The sequence below is a fragment of the Scyliorhinus canicula genome, unplaced genomic scaffold (genome assembly GCF_902713615.1).
Source record: "Scyliorhinus canicula unplaced genomic scaffold, sScyCan1.1, whole genome shotgun sequence".
NCBI lineage: Eukaryota > Metazoa > Chordata > Chondrichthyes > Carcharhiniformes > Scyliorhinidae > Scyliorhinus > Scyliorhinus canicula.
Window position 1 is genome coordinate 19719 of NW_024055997.1, and position 21766 is coordinate 41484.

The 21766-nt window shown below is 54.8% G+C and overlaps 1 protein-coding gene across 2 annotated transcripts; it reads right to left on the bottom strand.

Moving 5' to 3' along the window:
- Positions 1 to 7934: 7934 nt before the first annotated feature.
- Positions 7935 to 21492, bottom strand: zgc:103759 (U8 snoRNA-decapping enzyme). 2 transcript variants are annotated; one of them, XM_038788802.1, is made up of 3 exons: positions 21345 to 21492; positions 18764 to 19039; positions 7935 to 8608 (listed from the first exon to the last, which is right to left on the bottom strand). In XM_038788802.1, the coding sequence occupies exons 1-3, from the start codon at positions 21357 to 21359 to the stop codon at positions 8426 to 8428; spliced, it is 474 nt and encodes a 157-aa protein (XP_038644730.1). In that variant the 5' UTR covers positions 21360 to 21492; the 3' UTR covers positions 7935 to 8425. The 2 variants fall into 2 exon arrangements, with proteins under 2 accessions (XP_038644730.1, XP_038644729.1); XM_038788801.1 differs by having other exon boundaries at positions 21270 to 21453.
- Positions 21493 to 21766: the final 274 nt, after the last annotated feature.

A 21766-nucleotide genomic window follows, 5' to 3' on the forward strand; every position in this document is an offset into this window, starting at 1 on the left:
AACTGGTCTGCGAGGGGGATGGTGGAAAAGTGTCTCTGGTGGGCGGGGTGGAGTGTTCTGCTGCATCCAGCAGGACATGGTGAGCATGGTTGGCCTGTGTTCCATATGCCTTTAACTGGTTTATATGGAACCACGCGGTCTTTCCATTAGGATACTTTATCCTGTAAACGGAGGGGCTAATTTTGTCCGAAATTGAGTAGGGACCGGAATATTTTGGAGCCAAAAAACTGCTGGGGTTATAAACAGATAACATTACCTGTTGCCCAACCTGGAATTCTGTGGTGTGGACGGTCTTATTGAAACAGGCAGTACGTTGCTGTCGGCGTTTCCCTAGCTGGACTGCGGCTGCGAGCTGTGCAGACCTCACAGTCTCAACTAGATCTTTAACTGCCTTTTCATGTGTGAGGGCCGTCACTTCGGGGCTTGTCATGTCCAGTCCTAAAAGGAATTCTGTACCTTTCATAGGGCGTCCGGTCATGAGTGTGTGTGGTGTGTATCCTGTCGATGTGGAGACAGTGTTCCTTATGAACATAAGTGCAAAGGGGAGCACTGAATCCCATGTGGAATTGTTCTCTTGAACCATTTTCCTAAGGGTAGTTTTTAGGGTCCGATTCATGCGCTCCACGATCCCGCTGGACTGTGGATGATACGCAATGTGGAAGTTCTGTTTGATTCCGAATATTGTCAGGACGTTCCTCATGACCCGTCCTGTAAAGTGAGATCCCTGGTCCGAATCGATACTTCGGGGTAAACCCCATCTCGTGAAGATGTGGTGGGTCAGGATCTTTGCAGCTGTCTTTGCTGTATTTGTTCGTGAGGGAAATGCCTCTACCCACTTGGTAAAGGTATCTATCACCACCAGAACGTATTTATAGCCATTCCTGCAAGGGGGCAATGGACCTATAAAGTCGATCTGGAGGTTTGTCCAAGGGCCGTTAACTGGGCGAGTATGCCGAAGTTGTGCCTTCTTAGAATACCGCTCCGGGTTATTCTGAGCACAAATCAGGCAATTCTCTATGTAGTGCGTTACATCATTCCTGAGATCAGGCCACCAACAGAGTTGCCTGAGGTGCCTCGTTGTTGCATCAATTCCCTGATGCCCGTGTCCGTCATGGAACAAGGCAATCATCTGATTCCTGTCCTGCTGTGGGACCACATAAAGTCGGTCCTTAATGATCACACCCTCATGTGTGGTCAGTGCGTGTTTAAAGTGCTCGTAAGCAGGCACAAAGTTTCCCTTGAAAACCTCCCTGAGGTCTCCGTCCTGTTTTTGTGCTGCCACGAGATCTTTAATATCAGTCTGTGAGACTTGGACTGCGCTCACAGGGGCGCTAGCTGGTGCGCTAGCTGGGGGGGTCCATAAGTGTCCTCTCCTGGAACCTGCCTTAGCCAACGCGTCGGCTTTTACATTCCCAGGTGGTGATGACCTATGGTGGCTGCGAACTTTTATAATGCCGAAGGTCCTGTCCTTCGCTTTCGCTAAAATATGCTGGAGTAGAGGGGCTGATGGAAGGGGTTTTCCGTCTGCGGAGACAAAACCTCGTGTCCTCCACAGGGGCAGAAAATCGGTCAAACTGTTACAGACATATAAGCTGTCTGAATATATGTCTGCTGGGCTGGGGAAAGAATCGGGGTGGTCCACTATGTACGCTATGGCTGCTAGCTCTGCTGCCTGCGCGCCTAAGTGACCTGGTAACTTAAGAGCGATTTCTTCGAGAGCGCGCCCCTGCGCGTCCTCTACATAGATGCCGCATCCTGTGATACGCTCACCATTTAATACTGTGGAGGAACCGTCTACATAAATCCTCAAGGGTCCACACGTGTCTGTGGGCTGGGGGCTTTGTTTCGGGTTCCCTATCTTCCTGGGGGGTGTTTTGGCTAAAAAGGGTCCTGTGTTGTGCAGGGGAGCTACAATTTCACAGTCATGGGGCTGTCCGGGGTATTGGAGGTTGTCTGCTAAGTATGTGTGTGTGCGTGTCCGTTTCACTGTAATGTCCCGTCCTTGTAAAAGTAGGGTCCACCTAGCTGCCCTAATCTGGCTAACTGAACCGTCCTTCAGTCGACCGTCTAGTAGTAGCTGTGTGGGTGTGTGTTCGGTTAGAATGGTGATGGGGTTGAGTCCGGTGATGTATGAGAAATACTGCACTGCCCAGAAGACAGCAAGGAGGTGCCTCTCACAGGCTGAAAATCCTTGTTCTACTGGGTCTAACAGTCGGGAGGCATAAGCCACTGGTCTTAGCTGCTCGTGCCGTTCTTGAAGCAACACGGCCGAGAGGGTTAGATCTGTGCTAGCTACCTCGATTGCGTACGGTGAAAGTTGGTCGGGGACTAGCAGCGCGGGTGCTGCACTAAGGGCTCGTTTCAACTCTTCCACAGCGCCTGTATGCTGCGGAAGCCATTCCCAGGGGGCTCCTTTCTTAAGGAGGTCTGAAAGTGGGGCGGCTTTTGTCGCGAATCCGTCGATGTGGTTCCGACAATAGCCAACCAGTCCTAAAAACGACCGGAGGGCTGATACATTTTGGGGAAGGGGCAATTTGACAATCGAATCAATTCTTTTGAATTCGATCTCGCGTTTGCCGTGCGTGATGACTGATCCCAAATACATCACTTTACTTTCCAATATTTGGGCCTTTTTCGGGTTAACTTTACAGCCAATTTCAGTTAAGAGTTCTAGGAGTTCGGCCAGAAGCGAAATGTGCTCTGCCTTTGTGTCTGTCTGCAGTAGTAGGTCGTCTACATACTGTACCAGACATTCGGGTCGGGAAAATTTTTCTAATCCACTTGCCAGCTGTCGGTGGAAAATGGAGGGTGAATTGTGGAATCCTTGTGGGAGGCATGTCCACGTGTACTGCTGAGTTTTGAAAGTGAATGCGAATTTGTATTGGCACGCTTTTGCCAATGGTATTGACCAGAATCCATTACTGATGTCCAATACCGTGAAGTACTTAGCGTTGAGACCCTGCTTGAGCATGGTCTCGGGACTAGTAGCTACCGTTGGGGCTACTGCGGGGGTTACTTTGTTGAGTTCCCGATAATCGATGGTCAGACGCCATGATCCATCGGGCTTCCTCACTGGCCAAATAGGGGCATTGTTGGTGGAGGCTACCGTTCTCAGTACACCTTGGTCCAACAAGCTGCCTATAACCTTTTCTATTTCCACCTCTGCCTCGAGGGGAAATCTATACTGCTTTTGCGGTCGGGGGTCCTGTCCGGTAACATGAACTTGTCCAGTCATTCTGCCACAGTCATGACGGTGACTTGCAAATGCTGTCCTGTGTTTGTTTAGTAGGGCCTTAATTTGTCGGTCGGTGTGGAGTGTAGTCAGGTCGAATGAGTACTCTCCCACTGCGCTAATCCGATTAGCGTAGTCTCCTACTGTGAGGGTGGCTGGGGCTCTGTCTGATCTCGCCATTCGCCAGACACACTGGTTTACTGGGTCGAACGACAAGCTGTGAGCGTTCATAAAATCTATCCCCAGGATGTGCTCTGCTGTCCGGGGAAGATTTACTAAAACTACGGGGTGCCTTGTGCTAATGTTCCCTAGCTGGATCGCTACGGGTGCTGTGATATGTCCCTGCTGCGAGTGTCCGGTGAACCCGCTAAGTGTGATGGTGGAGGTGGTCGGCCACGTGTCTGCGTGTGCCGTGGTTGTGGAGTTAATGGTGGTGCGGGATCCTCCTGTGTCCCACAATAACTCTATGGGCTTCCCTTTGACTTTCGCCGTGACTACGGGCCTCCCTGATGAGTCCCATAGTGTGTCACAGACCCAAGTGGGGGAGCCCGAACACCGTCAGTTCGTCTCGTCCACATTGGTGGGTCCTGACTGTACTGCTACATTGTGGATGGGTTTTGCCTTGTTGCGGTTCAGAGTGCCTGTCTGCTGGCCTCTCTGAGATCGCTGGGGTGCATTACACTCTTTTGCCCAATGCCCTAACTGTCCACAGTTATAGCATTCCTGTCCTTTCTGTTGAGGGCTGCTCTTGCCTTCATTTACCCATGCGGGCTTCTGGTGCTCTCTGACTGCTTGGATATCTGCAGCAGCCTGAGCCTCTTCTGGGGATCTAACCTTTGCTTTTGCCTGAAGCGATTGCTCCCAAGCGCGGGACAATCTTTGAGGACCCATTTCTCGTTATGGGCCTCTTCTGAGGGGTCGTAATTATTGCAAGCGCTCTGTCCTGCTTCTGTTGCGTGTGAGATAATTGTGCGCGTCCACTTAACCATGTTTTCCGCGGGTTAAATGCGCTCTATCTAGCTGTCCGAAAACTGCGCTGAAGTGAATCCACAGCCTTCCTGCGAATGCTGTGGGGTGTTCGGATCTCTTCTGCCTGCACTTATTCAAGCCTTCTACGGGGTCACCTCTATTGTACCCGATGGCATCTAAATAGCAGTGTGCATCTCCTCTAGGCTGCCTCCTGCCACGTTTGTGGGTCGGGGAGGGCTGCCACTACACTCTGGTCTAAGCTCAACACGGTGAGCTTAACCTGCTCTCTCTCATCCAGGCCGTACATGGTAGCCTGCTGTTTTACTTTAGCGAAGAACTGGTGGGGGTCTGCGGTGGGGAGGAACGGAGTGATCTTTTCACAAGCGTCCCTTAGCTGGGTTACGGTTAAAGGGGTGGTGTAAGTTATGTCTGGGGCGCCTTCTGATTCGGCTTTCCTCTGTGTGGTTACGGGATTCATGGGTGCGGTTATGATCTGAGCTGTGGGGGGTTGGGGTGCCTGTCGTTTCTGCTGAGCTGCGGGCGCACATGTTCCCTGAACATAACGCTGCGCTGTCTCGCTTAATTCCTGCCAATCTGGGGCATTTTCCCCATCTAACTGAGCTCCAAAGGTGCTTTGGAAGCCATTCTGCACCGAAAGCAGAGATTGCAGTTCCGCAATCTGTTTTCTGCATTTCGCGTGGTCAACTGTGCTTTGTCTTTGTTCGGTTGTTGCAGCGTGGAGTGCTCTCAAAGCTGCTTTGAGATCCGAACATTGCCTCTGCAATGCCTCCACCTGCTTCTCCGATTCCTGTCTTATCAGAACGGCACGTTGCACGTCCTGATAGGCTTTCTCATACTGGGTCTGGGAACTGTTCAGATGAGCTAGACAAGACTGGTGAGCCCTCTTGGCATCATCCACCTCTCTACCCTTCTCTGCCAACTTCCCTTTTAGATCCAGGTTTTCTTTCTCGATGTCCCTGACATCGACCTTACTCATTCGGTTCCTTTCCTCTAAATCTGCCCGGAGCGTCCTGATGACCTCCTCTGCGCCTCGCAACTGTGCCAAGCAGGACACAATCGCCATCGGCTTGCGTGCTTTACTTAAACTCTTTTTGTGTATCTGAGAGAGGTTCTCCCACCAAGTATGACCTATACTTCCGGGACCTGTCTCCTCATTTGCACAAAACTCTTTCCAAGGGGCCATCCCTTTCCCTGTAAATATTTGCGGAGTTCCAGCTCCCACGTGGGACACTGGCCTACTCTGCTACGGCTGCTGGTCGCTGCGACCACAAACTTTGCTGGATCCATCAGACGTTCCATTGCCTGCATGGCCATTTCCTCTGACTCTCTTTTTATAATTTGGAACAGGGGGTTGCTGGGGTGGTGTTTCGTAAAAAGGGTACGGCTTACGCTATTTTCCGATCACAAAACTACCGAAAGTTTGTCGCAACAAAAAGCTTTCAGTTTTACCTTACAGCCCTGTTAGTACGCATGCACTAAACACACTTCCGAATTTCGCTTATTATTTTGAACACCTTGAATACTTGTGATCTCTTTCTTTCTCTGCAATTTGGAGTTCTAATTCAAATTTCAGGGTCCTGGACACTGTGGTGTTTCCACTTGCAACAGGGTCCCGGCGGAGTCGCCACTAAATGTTGCACGTTTTACTATGGGCGTAAAACGCGTTTATTGGAGTGTATTAACACGCCTCCGAGTTCGACGTGTGCTTAACACTGCTAGGCTCTGTTCTATGTAATTATTTAAGCTCTGGAGTCGCCAGCTGCCGTATAGGCAACGTCACAAGTATTCCAAGGTCAAATTCAAAGTAATAAAGACGATACACCGATTAGTCAAGTTCAAACGATCAATATTTATTATACAGTTAATAATAAATACTCATGCACACACTAAGAGACTAAGCTACAACTAAACATAAGCAAACAGAATACTTATCTAACAGGAACAGGCAAGGTCAGAGAACGAGGCCTTCGTCCTGGTTTTGTCTGCAGCCTTCAGCAAGCGTTCTGGTACTTGGGAGTCTAGTGGGCTTGGATCGCGTAGCGAGCGTTGAACTTACGGTTTCGGCGGCTGGTGCTCAACGGCTGGAGTCAGGATACCAGGTGTCAGTCGGGGCCGGAGCACAGGTTTAACAGACCGGACAACACGAGGTCCCTATCTTTTATAGGGGTTCCGTTGTCCTTCCCTCTTCTCGGGCGGGCTCTACCTATTGGATCAATTTCTTATCGATACTGGATTAATTCCCCAATGCGAGGGGGTCTCCGTGATGGAGGGGGCGTTTCTTATGTCCTTTTGTTCGGAGGTTTCTGGTGCCTCGATGTCTGGGTCTTGATTGGAATGTGTCCATTCAGAACCAAATGTATCTATTGTGTGGGTGTTCAAGTCTGATGGCCTCATTAGCATGCAAAGCGTTTTGCCATTTGCACCTAGCTAAGGTCTCTTTACCTGAGCCCAAACTGGTTTCTGCTGCTGCAGAATGCAAACTGCTCTTTGCAGACTGCTGTTCTGGCTGAACTGTCTGTTTCTCAGCAGCCTTCCATTTTAGTTTGGCTCAGTGTCCATTTTGCGTGGCCAGCATGGCTACAGTGGGTTTCCTCCGGGTGCTCCGGTTTCCTTCCACAGTCCAAAGATGTGCAGGTTAGGTGGATTGGCCATCATAAATTGCCCTTGGTGTCCAAAATTGCCCTTAGTGTTACTGGGTTATTGGGATAGGGTGGAGGTGTTGACCTTGGGTAGGGTGCTCTTTCCAAGAGCCGGTGCAGACTCGATGGGCCGAATGGCCTCCTTCAGCACTGTAAATTCTATGATACGAGTGTGTGCGAGTGTGCATGCACGAGTGTGCGCATGAGTGTGCATGCACGTGCGTGTGTACATGCACGAGTGTGTGTGTCTGAGTGTGAATGCACGAGTGTGTGCACACGAGGTTAGCAAGACCCAGATAAAGGAGAGTTTTCACATTGTGCCTTTATTTTCAAACCTTTGTGCTTTTTGCAGGAACATTAACAATGGCATGCACACAATCACACTTAGTCTGCGGCTCATGGGCAGAAACACTGACGGCTGGAACTTTGCAGCAGGAACAGACATGCCTACCCTGGGTGACCCGTCCTCCAGCCCAGGAGGGATTGGCAGAGGGTGGCACAGACCCATCCTAATCTCATCCCCTACCTTGTTTACACCATCCAATACCCCTGGAGCGGAGAGCAGGGCAATCTGGCAGCCCCCTGCTACCTCTGCCCCCCGCCCATCACCCCTCCGGTACCGCATGAATGAGAGAGCTCACAGCGATCACTGGTCCACCATGGCCCAGGACTGGACAGAATGTTAGAAACTGCAGACTGTCCGGCACTAGTTCAACTAAGAACCATTACCACCATGTTCCCAGCAATGCAGGTTGCAGCAAGGCCTCAGAGGAACAGAGCACAAATAAATTAATAACTTCAACAGAAACTACAGTAACAGCCCCTTATAACAGAGCGAGACCTCTGGATGCACAGTCAGCAACCAATGGACACTCATTTAATCCCCCCTCCCCATAACTGCGTGACTCTGAGTGCAGCCGAGGGAGCGACGCACTGTCAGAGGGTCAGTACTGAGGGAGTGCCGCACTGTCAGAGGGTCAGTACTGAGGGAGTGCCGCACTGTCAGAGGGTCAGTACTGAGGGAGTGCCGCACTGTCAGAGGGTCAGTACTGAGGGAGTGCCGCACTGTCAGAGTGTCAGTACTGAGGGGGTGCTGCACTGTCAGAGGGTCAGTACTGAGGGAGTGCCGCACTGTCAGAGGGTCAGTACTGAGGGAGCGACCCACTGTCAGAGGGTCAGTACTGAGGGAGCGCCGCATTGCCCGAGGCCCTGGCTGCTCCCTGGGGTACCTATTGACCATCCTGTAGTGGAACAGAGTGTGCTGGTAGTAAATGTTTCCCAGTTGAACCAATTTACCTTAAACCAAGGGGCACTGGGTAGAAAGGGAGATCAGGAGGGAATGGGGATGTGTGTGGGGGCAGGAAGGGAGTCGAGCACTTGACGGACATAAATCAAACGCATTGGAAACATTGCTCGAGTGGCAACTTTAGGAGACATGCAGACAATTGCAATCTTGCCGTACAGAGAGTGAGCTCCCTCGTACCTCCCTCCCCTCCCCCTCCCGCCCGTCTCGGGGTTCTGTTGGCATGGAGCCGTTTCAGCTCCCCTCCCCGGACCCCCTTCCCTATCCGACCCGACTGGCGCTAATCGCCGACTGAAGCTCAGCTTCGCTCAGCAGCTTCAGGGTCCGCAGGGCATCAACCAGCTGGTCCTTGGCATTCCCGATGAAGGTGTTGGTCATGAAGGCTGGGAGTCCTCCAAATCCATCGCGCAGCGTGTAGAGAGGGACGCGGATGATGCCCATTACCTGCAGGCACATTGGAGAGAGGAAGAAACCGGTGAGGGAGCAGCAATCATAAGAACTAGGAGCAGGAGTCGGCCATCTGTATGTGTGTGTGTGTGTGTGTGTGGGACTCGCTCCCACGGGGAGTGGGAGAATGTGGGACACACTCCTACAGGGAGTGGGGAAAATGTGGGATTTGCTCCCCACGGGGAGAATGCGGGACCCGCTCCCACAGGTAGTGGGGAAAATGTGGGATTCGCTCCCACCGGGGACTGGGGAGAATGTGGGACTCGCTCCCACAGGGGAGTGGGGAGAATGTGGGACTCGCTCCCACAGGGGAGTGGGGAGAATGTGGGACTCGCTCCCACGGGGAGTGGGGAGAATGTGGGACTCGCTCCCACGGGGAGTGGGGAGAATGTGGGACTCGCTCCCACGGGGGAGTGGGGAGAATGTGGGACTCGCTCCCATGGGGAGTGGGGAGAATGTGGGACTCGCTCCCACAGGGAGTGGGGGAGAATGTGGGACTCGCTCCCACGGGGAGTGGGGGAGAATGCGGGACTCACTCCCACGGGGAGTGGGGGGGAATGCGGGACTCACTCCCATGGGGAGTGGGAAGAATGTGGGACTCGCTCCCGCGGGGAGTGGGAAGAATGTGGGACTCGCTCCCATGGGGAGTTGGGGAGAATGTGGGACTCGCTCCCACGGGGAGTGGGGAAAATGTGGGACTCGCTCCCACAGGGGAGTGGGGAGAATGTGGGACTCGCTCCCACGGGGAGTGGGGAGAATGTGGGACTCGCTCCCACGGGGAGTGGGGAGAATGTGGGACTCGCTCCCACGGGGAGTGGGGAGAATGTGGGACTCGCTCCCACGGGGAGTGGGGAGAATGTGGGACTCGCTCCCATGGGGAGTGGGGAGAATGTGGGACTCGCTCCCACGGGGAGTGGGGAGAATGCGGGACTCACTCCCACGGGGAGTGGGGGAGAATGCGGGACTCACTCCCACGGGGAGTGGGAAGAATGTGGGACTCGCTCCCGCGGGGAGTGGGAAGAATGTGGGACTCGCTCCCATGGGGAGTTGGGGAGAATGTGGGACTCGCTCCCACGGGGAGTGGGGAGAATGTGGGACTCGCTCCCACAGGGGAGTGGGGAGAATGTGGGACTCGCTCCTACGGGGAGTGGGGAGAATGTGGGACTCGCTCCCACGGGGAGTGGGGGAGAATGCGGGACTCGCTCCCACGGGGAGTGGGGAGAATGTGGGACTCGCTCCCACGGGGAGTGTGGAGAATGTGGGACTCGCTCCCACGGGGAGTGGGGAGAATGTGGGACTCACTCCCACGGGGAGTGGGGAGAATGTGGGACTCGCTCCCACGGGGAGTGGGGAGAATGTGGGACTCCTCCCACAGGGAGTGGGGAGAATGTGGGACTCGCTCCCACAGGGAGTGGGGAGAATGTGGGATCGCTCCCACAGTGGAGTGGGGAGAATGTGGGACTCGCTCCCACGGGGAGAGGGGAGAATGTGGGACCCGCTCCTACGGGGAGTGGGGGAGAATGTGGGACTCACTCCCACGGGGAGTGGGGAGAATGTGGGACTCGCTCCCACGGGGAGTGGGGGAGAATGCGGGACTCACTCCCACGGGGAGTGGGGAGAATGTGGGACTCGCTCCTACGGGGAGTGGGGGAGAATGTGGGACTCGCTCCCACGGGAGTGTGGGGAGAATATGGGACTCGCTCCCACGGGGAGTGGGGGAGAATGTGGGACTCGCTCCCACGGGAGTGGGGAGAATGTGGGACTCGCTCCTACGGGGAGTGGGGGAGAATGCGGGACTCGCTCCCACAGGGGAGTGGGGAGAATATGGGACTCGCTCCTACGGGGAGTGGGGAGAATGTGGGACTCGCTCCCACGGGGAGTGGGGGAGAATGCGGGACTCACTCCCACGGGGAGTGGGGAGAATGTGGGACTCACTCCCACGGGGAGTGGGGAGAATGTGGGACTCGCTCCCACGGGGAGTGGGGAGAATGTGGGACTCGCTCCCACGGGGAGTGGGGGAGAATGTGGGACTCGCTCCCACAGGGAGTGGGGAGAATGTGGGACTCGCTCCCACAGGGAGTGGGGAGAATGTGGGATCGCTCCCACAGGGGAGTGGGGAGAATATGGGACTCGCTCCTACGGGGAGTGGGGGAGAATGCGGGACTCACTCCCACGGGGAGTGGGGAGAATGTGGGACTCGCTCCTACGGGGAGTGGGGGAGAATGCGGGACTCACTCCCACGGGGAGTGGGGAGAATATGGGACTCGCTCCCACGGGGAGTGGGGAGAATGTGGGACTCGCTCCCACGGGGAGTGGGGAGAATGTGGGACTCGCTCCTACGGGGAGTGGGGGAGAATGCGGGACTCGCTCCCACGGGGAGTGGGGAGAATGCGGGACTCGCTCCCACGGGGAGTGGGGAGAATATGGGACTCACTCCCACGGGAGTGGGGAGAATGTGGGACTCACTCCCACGGGGAGTGGGGAGAATGTGGTACTCACGCCCACGGAGAGTGGGGAGAATGTGGGACTCACTCCCACGGAGAGTGGGGAGAATGTGGGACTCACTCCCACGGGGAGTGGGGAGAATGTGGGACTCACTCCCACGGGGAGTGGGGGAGAATGAGGGACTCGCTCCCACAGGGGAGTGGGGAGAATGTGTGACTCGCTCCCACGGGGAGTGGGGAGAATGTGGGACTCGCTCCCACGGGGAGTAGGGAGAATGTGGGACTCGCTCCCACGGGGAGTGGGGAGAATGTGGGACTCGCTCCCACGGGGAGTGGGGAGAATGTGGGACTCGCTCACACAGGGAGTGAGGAGAATGTGGGACTCACTCCCACGGGGAGTGGGGGAGAATGAGGGACTCGCTCCCACAGGGGGGTGGGGAGAATGTGGGACTCGCTCCCACGGGGAGTGGGGAGAATGTGGGACTCGCTCCCACGGGGAGTGGGGAGAATGTGGGACTCGCTCCCACGGGGAGTGGGGAGAATGTGGGACTCGCTCCCACGGGGAGTGGGGGAGAATGTGGGACTCACTCCCACGGGGAGTGGGGAGAATGTGGGACTCGCTCCCACGGGGAGTGGGGAGAATGTGGGACTCGCTCCCACGGGGAGTGGCGAGAATGTGGGACTCGCTCCCACGGGGAGTGGCGAGAATGTGGGACTCGCTCCCACGGGGAGTGGCGAGAATGTGGGACTCGCTCCTTGAGGGAGCAGCCGAGGTGAATTATCTTGACCTGTCATGGGGGGGGGGGAAGCTGGACAAACACGAGGGTGCCAGGAATAGAAGTATATGGGGCAGGAGGGAGGTGAAGGAGAGAGTGGGGGACTGGTGTGGGGTGGAGACATCAGCAGAGGGCAGAGAGGGTTTCCGTGATGGTCCTTCTCGGTAGCACAGCTGGTGGAGATGAGGAGGGGGAATGAGGATTGGGGGGTGGGAGGTGAATAGCAGTGCCACTTCACTGATCGTTAGCGTAGATGGAAACCCGTGTCCCTCACTGGACTGGCGGGGGGGGGGCGGCATGATCTGGGGATGCCCGGACAGATCCCTCCATCGTTACAGTCCGGCCAGGAATTGCTCGCGCTCAGAACAACCTGTATCCCAGTCTCATTCAGCCTGTGCTCTCCATTTATTTGGGAGTTAAACCTGGAACCCCAGGGTGGGTCGGGAGGGGGAAGGGAGAGAGAGGAAGGGAAAGGGAGAGGGAGAGAGAGACAGAACATCACAAGACAGGAAAGTCAGAGTTTTTACAGCACAGAAAGAGACCCTTTGCCCACCCAGTGTCATCCCCTATTCTAATCCCATTTTCCTTGTTTTTTCTCAAATCCCCTCGAAACTTCCTGCTCCTGAACTTAAATCTAACTCCCTGATTATTGACCCTTCCGCTATGGGTAAACGTTTCTTCCTGCCCACCCTAGCTACGCCCCTTATAATTTTGTCCACCTCAATCAGGTTCCCCCTCAGCCTTTGCCGCCCCAGGGAAACCCCTCAGCCTAAAGCAGCCTCGATATCACTGACACACTGCAGTCCAGGCAGCGCCCAGATGAATCGCCTCTACACCCTCTCTGCGACAATCACCTCCATCCTTCGGTGTGTGAAAAGCAGCTTTATGTTTAGAGTGTGGCGACTGGGCCCAGGGGAAAGAAGGAACCTTCTCCAGCACCGCCTCAGGATACCCCAAGGAGTTTCACGGCGAGGTCAGTGTCTTTTCTTTAATGAAGTGTGGACATGGCTGTGACGTTGGGAAAGGCGGAAGCTGGCCAATGGGGTTGCGATGAAGAGCTCACGGTTTAAGCGAAGTGGACAGAGGGCTGAACGGGGGCTCTGGGAATACCCGCACGGGCCTATGGGGCGGGAGTGATTACCTTCCCGTGCTCCCTGTGGATTGCAGCTCCCGCGCCGGGCTGCCCATCTCTACCACCGTCTGTATAAAAAGACGCAATGCAGGACCCGGTAGGGATCGACAAGGCAGTGTACACACAGTGTAAATAAAATAACATTTCTTTATTTTACTGGCTATGGACTCCCCGTGTACTTGTTAAATGTTCCATCACAAGCAGAAGAGCCTCTCCTTCAAAGTGTTGCCTGAGGGTCTTTTACATCAACTCGAGGGAGCAGGAGGAGGCCTCAGTTTAATGTATCATCCTAAACAATCGTACCTCTGACAGTGCGGCGCTCCCTCAGTACTGACCCTCTGACAGTGCGGCACTCCCTCAGTACTGACCCTCTGACAGTGCGGCACTCCCTCAGCACTGACCCTCTGACAGTGCGGTACTCCCTCAGTACTGACCCTCTGACAGTGCGGCACTGCATCAGTACTGACCCTCTGAGAGTGCGGCGCACCCTCAGTACTGACCCTCTGACAATGCGGCACTCCCTCAGTACTGACCCTCTGACAGCGCGGCACTCCCTCAGTACTGACCCTCTGACAATGCGGCACTCCCTCAGTACTGACCCTCTGACAGCGCGGCACTCCCTCAGTACTGACCCTCTGAGAGTGCGGCGCACCCTCAGTACTGACCCTCTGACAATGCGGCACTCCCTCAGTACTGACCCTCTGACAGCGCGGCACTCCCTCAGTACTGACCCTCTGACAGTGCGGCACTCCCTCAGTACTGACCCTCTGACAGTGCGGCACTCCCTCAGTACTGACCCTCTGACAGTGCGGCACTCCCTCAGTACTGACCCTCTGACAGTGCAGCACTCCCTCAGTACTCACCCTCTGACAGTGCGGCACTCCCTCAGTACTGACCCTCTGACAGTGCGGCACTCCTTCAGTACTGACCCTCTGACAGTGCGGCACTCCCTCAGTACTGACCCTCTGACAGTGCGGCACTCCCTCAGTACTGACCCTCTGACAGTGCGGCACTCCCTCAGCACTGACCCTCTGACAGTGCGGTACTCCCTCAGTACTGACCCTCTGACAGTGCGGCACTGCATCAGTACTGACCCTCTGAGAGTGCGGCGCACCCTCAGTACTGACCCTCTGACAATGCGGCACTCCCTCAGTACTGACCCTCTGACAGCGCGGCACTCCCTCAGTACTGACCCTCTGACAATGCGGCACTCCCTCAGTACTGACCCTCTGACAGCGCGGCACTCCCTCAGTACTGACCCTCTGAGAGTGCGGCGCACCCTCAGTACTGACCCTCTGACAATGCGGCACTCCCTCAGTACTGACCCTCTGACAGCGCGGCACTCCCTCAGTACTGACCCTCTGACAGTGCGGCACTCCCTCAGTACTGACCCTCTGACAGTGCGGCACTCCCTCAGTACTGACCCTCTGACAGTGCGGCACTCCCTCAGTACTGACCCTCTGACAGTGCAGCACTCCCTCAGTACTCACCCTCTGACAGTGCGGCACTCCCTCAGTACTGACCCTCTGACAGTGCGGCACTCCCTCAGTACTGATCCTCTGACAGTGCAGCACTCCCTCAGTACTGACCCTCTGACAGTGCGGCGCACCCTCAGTACTGACCCTCTGACAATGCGGCACTCCCTCAGTACTGACCTTCCCACAGTGCGGCACTCCCTCAGTACTGACCCTCTGACAGTGCGGCACTCCCTCAGTACTGACCCTCTAACAGCGCGGCACTCCCTCAGTACTGACCCTCTGACAGTGCAGCACTCCCTCAGTACTCACCCTCTGACAGTGCGGCACTCCCTCAGCACTGACCCTCTGACAGTGCGGCACTCCCTCAGTACTGACCCTCTGACAGTGCGGCACTCCCTCAGTACTGACCCACTGACAGTGCAGCACTCCCTCAGTACTGACCCTTTGACAGTGCAGCACTCCCTCAGCACTGACCCTCTGACAGTGCAGCACTCCCTCAGTACTGACCCTCTGACAGTGCGGCACTCCCTCAGTACTGAACCTCTGACAGTGCAGCACTCCCTCAGTACTGAACCTCTGACAGTGCGGCACTCCCTCAGTACTGAACCTCTGACAGTGCAGCACTCCCTCAGTACTGAACCTCTGACAGTGCGGCACTCCCTCAGTACTGAACCTCTGACAGTGCAGCACTCCCTCAGTACTGACCCTCTGACAGAGCAGCACTCCCTCAGTACTGACCCTCTGACAGAGCAACACTCCCTCAGTACTGACCCTCTGACAGAGCAGCACTCCCTCAGTACTGACCCTCTGACAGTGCAGCACTCCCTCAGCACTGACCCTCTGACAGTGCAGCACTCCCTCAGTACTGACCCTCTGACAGTGCGGCACTCTCTCAGTACTGACCCTCTGACAGTGCGGCACTCCGTCAGTACTGAACCTCTGACAGTGCAGCACTCCCTCAGTACTGACCCTTTGACAGTGCAGCACTCCCTCAGCACTGACCCTCTGACAGTGCAGCACTCCCTCAGTACTGACCCTCTGACAGTGCGGCACTCCCTCAGTACTGAACCTCTGACAGTGCAGCACTCCCTCAGTACTGACCCTCTGACAGTGCGGCACTCCCTCAGCACTGACCCTCTGACAGTGCGGCACTCCCTCAGTACTGACCCTCTGACAGTGCGGCACTCCCTCAGTACTGACCCACTGACAGTGCAGCACTCCCTCAGTACTGACCCTTTGACAGTGCAGCACTCCCTCAGCACTGACCCTCTGACAGTGCAGCACTCCCTCAGTACTGACCCTCTGACAGTGCGGCACTCCCTCAGTACTGAACCTCTGACAGTGCAGCACTCCCTCAGTACTGAACCTCTGACAGTGCGGCACTCCCTCAGTACTGAACCTCTGACAGTGCAGCACTCCCTCAGTACTGAACCTCTGACAGTGCGGCACTCCCTCAGTACTGAACCTCTGACAGTGCAGCACTCCCTCAGTACTGACCCTCTGACAGAGCAGCACTCCCTCAGTACTGACCCTCTGACAGAGCAACACTCCCTCAGTACTGACCCTCTGACAGAGCAGCACTCCCTCAGTACTGACCCTCTGACAGTGCAGCACTCCCTCAGCACTGACCCTCTGACAGTGCAGCACTCCCTCAGTACTGACCCTCTGACAGTGCGGCACTCTCTCAGTACTGACCCTCTGACAGTGCGGCACTCCGTCAGTACTGAACCTCTGACAGTGCAGCACTCCCTCAGTACTGACCCTTTGACAGTGCAGCACTCCCTCAGCACTGACCCTCTGACAGTGCAGCACTCCCTCAGTACTGACCCTCTGACAGTGCGGCACTCCCTCAGTACTGAACCTCTGACAGTGCAGCACTCCCTCAGTACTGACCCTCTGACAGTGCGGCACTCCCTCAGCACTGACCCTCTGACAGTGCGGCACTCCCTCAGTACTGACCCTCTGACAGTGCGGCACTCCCTCAGCACTGACCCTCTGACAGTGCGGCACTCCCTCAGTAATGCGCTGGGAATATCAGGCTGCCCTGTGTGTGTGTCAGACACAGCAGAGTCCTGTGGTACAAGCGACAACAGCGAGGAGAGAGGGATTGGATTGCATTTGTTGATTGTCATGTGTACCGGGGTAAAATGAAAAGTATTGTTCTGCCAGCTGAGCCCATGAACAGGAGCGCATTTCCGTGTTGCCATTTCTGAACCCACCGACACAATCAGACCTCACCCTCCTTTTCTCCACTTCTCCCACAACTGCCTCCAGCTAGATAGCATTTCCCCATCTACCCCTGCCCCAGTTACACTGCTGTTCCTACCCACCAACCCCGACACCCTTCCCTATCTCTGTAACCCCCTCCACCTCTACCTATCTCTGTAACCTCCTCCAGCCCCTACACCCCTCCCTATCTCTGTAACCTCCTCCAGCCCCTACACCCCTCCCTATCTCTGTAACTTCCTCCAGCCCCTGCACCCCTCCCTATCTCTGTAACCTCCTCCAGCCCCTACACCCCTCCCTATCTCTGTAACCTCCTCCAGCCCCTACACCCCTCCCTATCTCTGTAACCTCCTCCAGCCCCTACACCCCTCCCTATCTCTGTAACCTCCTCCAGCCCCTACACCCCTCCCTATCTCTGTAACCTCCTCCAGCCCCTACATTCCTCCCTATCTCTGTAACCCCCTCCAGCCCCTACACCCCTCCCTATCTCTGTAACCTCCTCCAGCCCCTACACTCCTCCCTATCTCTGTAACCTCCTCCAGCCCCTACAACCCTCCCTATCTCTGTAACCTCCTCCAGCCTCTACACCCCTCCCTATCTCTGTAACCTCCTCCAGCCCCTACAACCCTCCCTATCTCTGTAACCTCCTCCAGCCTCTACAACCCTCCCTATCTCTGTAACCTCCTCCAGCCCCTACACCCCTCCCTATCTCTGTAACCTGCTCCAGCCCCTACACCCCTCCCTATCCCTGTAACCTCCTCCAGCCTCTACACTCCTCCCTATCTCTGGAACCTCCTCCAGCCCCTACAACCCTCCCTATCCCTGTAACCTCCTCCAACCCCTACACCCCTCCCTATCTCTGTAACCTTCTCCAGCCCCTACACCCCTATTTGTAACCTCCTCCAGCCCCTACAACCCACCCTACCCCTGTAACCTCCTCCAGCCCCTACACCCCTCCCTATCTCGGTAACCTCCTCCAGCTCCTACACCCTCCCTATCTCTGTAACCTCCTCCAGCCCCTACAACCCACCCTATCCTGGTAACCTCCTCCAGCCCCTACACCCCTCCCTATCTCTCTAACCTCCTCCAGCCCCTACAACCCACCCTATCCCGGTAACCTCCTCCAACACCTACACCCCTCCCTATTGCTGTTACCTCCTCCAGCCCCTACACCCCTCCCTATCTCTGTACCTCCTCCAGCCCCTACACCCCTATCTCTGTAACTTCCTCCAGCCCTACGCCCCTCCCTATCTCTGTGACCTCCTCCAGCCCCGACACCCTCCCTATCTCTGTAACCTCCTCCAGCCCCTACACCCCTCCCTATCTCTGTAACCTCCTCCAGCCCCTACAATCCACCCTATCCCTGTAACCTCCTCCAGCCCCTGCACCCCTCCCTATCTCTGTAACCTCCTCCAGCCCCTACACCCCTCCCTATCTCCGTAACCTCCTCCAGCCCCTGCACCCCTCCCTATCTCTGTATCCTCCTCCAGCCCCTACACCCCTCCCTATCTCTGTAACCTCCTCCAGCCCCTACACCCCTCCCTATCTCTGTAACCTCCTCCAGCCCCAACAACCCTCCCTTTCTCTGTAACCTCCTCCAGCCCCTGCACCCCTCCCTATCTCTGTATCCTCCTCCAGCCCTGACAACCCACCCTATCCCTAACCTCCTCCAGCCCCTACACCCCTCCCTATCTCTGTAACCTCCTCCAGCCCCTACACCCCCTCCCTATCTCTGTATCCTCCTCCAGCCCTGACAACCCTCCGAGTTCTCTGCGCTCCTCCAATTCCTGCTTCTCGAGCATCCCCCCATTCCCTTCGCTCCATCATTGGCGCTTGGTGCCTTCAACTGCCTGGGGGGGGGGGGCCTGAGCTCTGGGATTCCCTGTTTGAACCCCTCCGCGTCTCTCTCCTTCTCAAACCCAACCTCCTTGACCGAGCCTAATATCGCCTCATCTGCCTCGCTGTCGGATCTGCGTCCCAGGGAAACACTTTGGGACAATGTTTATCGTCACTAATATGTCTTTGGCGTTGTGCTGCTGTGAATCACCTTGGGATGTTGTGACGTGTTAAAGGATGTGGGTTCAATTGTCTGTTACCTCACGCCCGTGGTCCTTGGCCTGTACCGCAGCGAGCTCCACTTTTCGCAGCTCATCCAGCGTGATTCTCTTGGTGTAGAAGTGAGCCACCACCTTCTGAAGCAATGCCTCGGTGGCGTGGGAGCTGGCATAGTCCGCTTCGCTGACACGCAGTAACTTGTGGTCGCAGCCCAGTTCCTCGGACAGTTCGCGGTTCAAACCGTCCTCCAGCGAACCATCGCGCAGGTCCACAAAACCCCCGGGGAATCCAATTTTCCCATCGAATCGCATCTGCATCTGTGAAGCAGGAGACATTACTGCAGGGGCCATGAATAAACCCAGAGATTGTGGCCTCATTCAGCTCCCGGGAGTCGGAGACCACACCAGGCCCAACACTCCCCTCAGCGTCTCCCTTTCTCTCCCCCCCCCCCCCCCCCCCCCTGCCCTAGCCCCACTCCCTGCAGGATTTACTCTCCCTCTAGGTTTGCCAGTATTTCCAATTACTACCCCCCCCCCACCTCCCCCCATCTCAGTACGTATCCACCTCCCCATAGTCATTAGAAACCTATTTCCCACCATTGGTATCACACCTGGGTATTTACCCCCTTTCCCAGTATTTACCCCCTCCACTCTACCCCAGGTATTTAAGCCCCTCTCCTGGGTAATTACCCCCATCTTTAGCGCCTTCCACAGCGATATACTCCCAATCCCAGGAACTGATCCACCCTCCTACCCGGGGTATTAATACCCCGTCCCAGGTATTAACCTTCGCCCCTGGGTATTTACCCCCCCCCCCCCCCCACCCCCCAATCACAAAGCTAAGTGTCCCAATCCCAGGTATGTAACCCTCTCCCTCAGGTGATTACCCCCTCCCAGGGTATTAACTCTCCAACCTAGGGTATTTACGCTCCCTATTCTGGGTATGTACCCTCTATTCCGGGTGTGTACCCTCTATTCCGGGTGTGTACCCTCTATTCCGGGTATTTACCCTCTATTCTGGGTATTTACCCTCCCTATTCTGGGTATGTGCTCTCACTATTCTGGGTATTTCCCCTCCCTATTCTGGGTATTTACTCTCCCTATTCTGGGTATTTACTCTCCCTATTCTGGTAATTTACCCTCTATTCTGGTATTTACCCTCTATTCTTGGTATTTACCCTCTATTCTGGGTATTTACCCTCTGTTGTGGTATTTACTCTCTATTCTGGGTATTTACCCTCTATTCTGGGTATTTACCCTCAATTGTGGGTATTTACCCTCAATTGTGGGTATGTACCCTCTATTCTGGTATGTACCCTCTATTCTGGTATGTACCCTCTATTCTGGTATGTACCCTCTATTCCGGGTGTGTACCCTCTATTCCGGGTATGTACCCTCTATTCCGGGTGTGTACCCTCTATTCCGGGTGTGTACCCTCTATTCCGGGTGTGTACCCTCTATTCCGGGTATGTACCCTCTATTCCGGGTATGTACCCTCTATTCCGGGTATGTACCCTCTATTCTGGGTGTTTACCCTCTATTCTGGTAATTTACCCTCTATTCTGGTAATTTACCCTCTATTCTGGTAATTTACCCCCTATTCTGGTTATTTACCCTCTATTCTGGTTATTTACCCTCTATTCTGATTATGTACCCTCTATTCTGGGTATTTACCCTCTATTCTGGGTGTTTACCCTCTATTCTGGGTATTTACCTTCTATTCTGGGTATTTACCCTCTATTATGGGTATTTACCGTCTATTCTGGGTATTTACCTTCTATTCTGGGTATTTACCCTCTATTGTGGGTATTTACCGTCTATTCTGGGTATTTACCTTCTATTCTGGGTATTTACCCTCTATTGTGGGTATTTATTTACCCTCTATTCTGGGTATTTACCCTCTATTCTGGGTATTTACCCTGTCCCAGGTGTACAGTAGTTTTTTGGTTGTACAGAACAGGAGTATTGCTGAAAAATATATTTTGTCGAAGTTTTTCATCTCACACTCATCTGGAGAATGGTAAGAATACCAATGTCAGGGAAAGCACTATATTGCATGTGAAGAGAAGGCTGATTGGTTGGCAAGTGGACTCTGATTAGTGGAGGCGTTGCCAGGGAGAATGCACCAGTTGATGCAAAGGCAGTTAACTGCCAAGCCTTGTCTGAAATTTGAAGCCAATGAAACTTTGGAAATGTGTTAAAATATATTCAATTAATCAGAATGCAGATATCTGACATGTCACAAATATGGCATTCATTTTTCCAGGCTGGAGGGGTTGGTCACTAATAGTTCTGAATTTAGCGCACCATTAACACCCAGTAACACCTCAAAGTGGACGTTTTCCTCAAAAGCCAGACATGCAACACAGCTTGGCTCAGATTGGTCAAGGCATTGTCCTGAGGAATGGACCAGGGAATGGCTGTCAACTATTTTGTTGAGCTGAAATGGGCGCAACGTGTGTACATGTTCTTTCTGTCCATGAAGAACAGGGCCCCGTGCATTAATACATGTGGCTCCCGGTAAATGCAGGTGTGTCACATTGCGAACCTGACTGACGATCTTACAAGTGGTTGTCAGCGATCTTCTTAATTTCAAACAATGCTCGGCTGTTAACTGTCTCACCATCAATTCTGGCATTCTCCCTGGAAACAACTCGATCAATCACAGTCCGCTTGCCAACCAATCAGCGCTCTCTTTGCTTCCTTACAGAATAATCCTTATGATTGTCCTGATGAGTGCAAGACAGAAAGTTTCATCAAAATACATTTTGTGAAGCAATACAGATGTGTTCACCCCCTTCAACTGGGCATTTACCCCCCTCAAATCGACATTCTCCCCCCATCGGGTATTTACCCCCCGGGAATTTACCCCACCACCCCGCCCCGGGAATTTACCCCTCCCCGTGTATTTACCCCCCCCCCCGGGTATTTAGCTAACCACCACCCCCGCCCCCGGGTATTTACCCCCTCCCCGGGTATTTATCCCCCCGGGTATTAACCCCACCCTTGGTATTTACACCCCCCCCCCGGGTATTTACCTCCCTC